Source organism: Monomorium pharaonis, unplaced genomic scaffold, assembly GCF_013373865.1.
Source record: "Monomorium pharaonis isolate MP-MQ-018 unplaced genomic scaffold, ASM1337386v2 scaffold_379, whole genome shotgun sequence".
NCBI lineage: Eukaryota > Metazoa > Arthropoda > Insecta > Hymenoptera > Formicidae > Monomorium > Monomorium pharaonis.
Window position 1 is genome coordinate 45,707 of NW_023415669.1, and position 3,662 is coordinate 49,368.

General features: G+C 30.5%; 1 protein-coding gene across 1 annotated transcript; it reads right to left on the minus strand.

Annotated features, from left to right (window-relative positions):
• Window positions 1-1,377: 1,377 nt before the first annotated feature.
• On the minus strand, window positions 1,378-2,768 carry LOC118648334 (xyloside xylosyltransferase 1-like). The gene is made up of 2 exons (XM_036294662.1): window positions 2,709-2,768; window positions 1,378-2,579 (listed from the first exon to the last, which is right to left on the minus strand). Exons 1-2 carry the CDS (start codon window positions 2,766-2,768, stop codon window positions 2,091-2,093), a joined length of 549 nt encoding a protein of 182 aa, XP_036150555.1. The 3' UTR covers window positions 1,378-2,090.
• Window positions 2,769-3,662: the final 894 nt, after the last annotated feature.

Below are 3,662 nucleotides of genomic sequence, written 5' to 3' on the forward strand. Positions count from 1 at the left end.
ACGCAATGACCCATCAATGTTATACAATATGAAAATTCTTTGTACAAATAAAATAAAAAAATAATAACCTAAAAAACCAAAAACTTTACAAAGTTAAAAAAGATATGTTAAGTATATAAACGCATTCAAAAATGGTTCTATTAAAAAATTAATTTAAAAAAAATGGGAATATCAATGATAACAGATAATGAAACAAAAACTGACAGATAGTAAAACAACACCTCAGTCACATTAATTGCATTCTTGTACATACATTTATTAATATCAATAACATAGAGCCTTGGAAATTCAGAAAAAATATGAGCTGGGCACGTCGTTTTTGCTTCACTATAATCCCGTTGGTTGATTTTTATCATTTAATCATCAAACCCGTTTAAGCAATTTTTAAATAAATGTTAATAAATTTCTTTAAGTCTTTTTTAAAATATACTTGGATAACTGTATTAATCTCAAATTTATTTTGGAAAGCACGCGTTTATTGTACTTGGCGTATCTTTTTTACCTTTTTAAAGTTGTTAAAAAATATAATAAATAAACTTATATTAAAAAATACAAAATTTTATATATTAAAAAATTTTTGTTCTTTTATTTTAAAATTATGGAAATACATTTTAAAATTATTTTATAACTTTATCCTAGTCCATTATAGCTTTTTAGAACTCAAATATTATTTGCATCGAATAATTTTATAAAAAAAAGATTAACAATATTATTCTGATATACAATCGTACGCTCGTTTGTCTTGGTTTTCAGATGATATCTAGGCACATATCACATCTCAAAATGTGTATCAAGTAATTTTATGTATTTAAGTACTTGAAAAGGATTGAAACCAACGGTCAAAACGTTGTGCTCTACTTAATTAAATATATTTAAGGCCAGTCAGTTCGAACTTAACAATTGCATTGTTTTTTAATAAAATTATCTTGATTACAGTCAGTGTCATGAGAGCGTCGTAAGCAACACTAAAGTAAAGTATCTACGGAATCGGACACAGGGAGGGAAGGGGTGATTATGTTGATTTTTACAAATTTTTTTTTAGAAAAAACTATGACAACTCTCTTGTGACACTAACTGTAAATATTTATAGTACTTCAAATATTACTTTTTATATATTGTTAATATTACATTTTACACATTTTATCTATTATTTCTATATTTTCAAAACTCTATGTTATTGAAATCCGAGTGTGTGTGTGTGTGTGTGTGTGTGTGTGTGTGTGTGTGTGTGTGCGTGCGTGCGTGCGTGCGTGCGTGCGTGCGTGCGTGTGTGTGTGTGTGTGTGTGTGTGTGTGTGTGTGTGTGTGTGTGTGTGTGTGTGCATACGCGCAAGCGTGCGTACATGAATCCAAATGACAATATTTTTATTTTACATTCTTTTTTTTACAAATGTAAACGTGTAAAAGCACAAAAACTTACTTTAAAAAAAAAAAAATTATCTTCTCTACAAAAATAACAATATGAAGAAAATGTGCCAATTAAAGCGTTTAAAATAGTTAAAGATATTTATTTTGAAAATATTCTCAATCAAAATGTATTTATATTTGTCATTTATATATGTCTTCAAATCAATCTCATAATACTGCAGCTTTCATTGTATACATATGGTCTCTTGATTATGAGAAATGGGATATTGCTGCGTTTATTGGTAAAATATTAATCAGGTCAGTGTAAAACTTTATAGCTTATAACCATGCACACCATCGACTAAATCCTACATTTAAATAAAAAAATTACACAGAATAAAAAATTGCAGTATTATAAGATTAAGTCAAAGACTAATGTAATAACAATAGTAACATTAAAGTAATATTTTAAACAACAAAAAGTTAACCATCTTAAAATTTTGTTATGGAGATTTAAATCGAGTTATATAATTGTATTATATTACTCGAGTCAACTAATGTAATTAATAAATTTGTAATGACATATTACAGCTTCAGTTAATTTCATCAAGAATCAGAAAAAACTCTTTATATTGCTATTTTTGCACACTTTCAAATTTTTTATATAAAGCAAGTGTCTTGTTCGTTTTACACATTCTAGTCTCGGCTCTGAAAACTTCAGTTGTATAACTTTGAATAAACTGATCATTTCAAACTTACCTTAAAATGATATTTCTCTGTTAAAGCATCCACGCTATCTTTATTAACAATCTCACTATATACATGTGACTTCCGTAATCTTTCCAGGTTAAAGAGCACCATTCCACTATTATAGCCAGGATATCCACCTTTATGTCGCGGTTCGCCAAACATCGTTCTCGGATGTTTATTGCGATATAAGTACAAAACATGTCGGTAAACTGGAGTGAGCTCTGGAGCCAAGCCAAACAAAGCTTTTTTTCCAAACTTATTAAATTCTTCAAACAGATCCTTAACGTCTTTACGAAATTTCGTGTCTGCGTCAAACATTACGGCGAATCGTTGGTGGCTGGGAGCGATTCTGTGCAAGCCCAGTGAAATAAAGAATAATACATCCGAATAATATGTTCCTGGTTTGCTACTAAAGTGTGGCGACATGACCGATATAATATCTTCCAATTCTGCAGCTAATTTGTGTACATTGTAATAAAATACCTAAGAATAAATAAAGAAAGCATAATGTAAAAAATGTCGATATTTGTGACTAAAGGGGCAAGTGAAAAATTCATAATTAGCGATAGTTTTTGATCCATTTAATTCAAAAATGTTTTAAAAATATAATACCCAGAAATAACTTATAAATTGAAGGAAGAAATGTAAATCCATAATCTTGGAAGCAGTCATTTTTTAACGATTTTGATATTTTCATAATTTCACAAGAGTTAAAAGATACATTTTTTGTATTTAAATTGCTAAATTAAATGGTACTAATTTGCATTCAATCTTGACCAAATGCAGAAAAGTCTCTCAGATTTTTAAAACCTATGTATTTATAGAGTGTTTCAACATTTGAAATCATTCTTATTTATTATTATTGAGAATTTTATATTCAGCGCGCTTCATATTATATTCGTAACACGCGATACTAGAAGATTCTTTCTCTTTTATTATTCTAAGTTGGCAATACTGTCGCGCTTGCGGGTTACAGACGTGTGTGTGTCCCGCCGTTCAAGCGTGGCGTACTCGTTCTTTTGTTGCACCTTTATTATATACACACACTCGTCATATTTTGTACCACTACTACTCTTAATTGTTATTGTAATAATAAACTATTTGTTTGTGTACGCCAGTACGTAAATATATATTATTACTATCCATTCCGCTGGTGACACCACGAAACATAACCTCAACAGGTTATGGGCCCAGGCCCTGTGGGATAGTAATAACAAAGAAAAACGTACGTTGTTTTATTATTGTTGTTGACACAAAAAAAAAATTATACATCACGTCAACATGAGTGAAGTAGTGGATCTGAAGAACATTTCCAAGTTCAACGGCCAGAACTTTCAAGCATGGAAGTTTCAAATGAAGGCGATTTTAATCGCAAACGATATCTTGGGAATCGTCGATGGAACGGAACCGAAGCCAGAGCAAACGGATCAAGCTGCCATCAAATCATGGGTAAGACGCGATGCAAAAGCAATGTTCATACTATCGTCATCCATGGAGAGTGCGCAGCTAGAGTACCTGATAACATGTGAGTCATCAAAGGATATGTGGTCAAAGCTCAGTTCCATA

Bases quoted from the DNA above. Each gene is read 5' to 3' on its own strand.
- LOC118648334 (XM_036294662.1), bottom strand. From the start codon at position 2,768: ATGACTGCTTCCAAGATTATGGATTTACATTTCTTCCTTCAATTTATA. The intron at 2,580-2,708 runs GTATTATATTTT...ATTTATTCTTAG, and splicing joins AATTTATAAGTTATTTCTGG to GTATTTTATTACAATGTACA.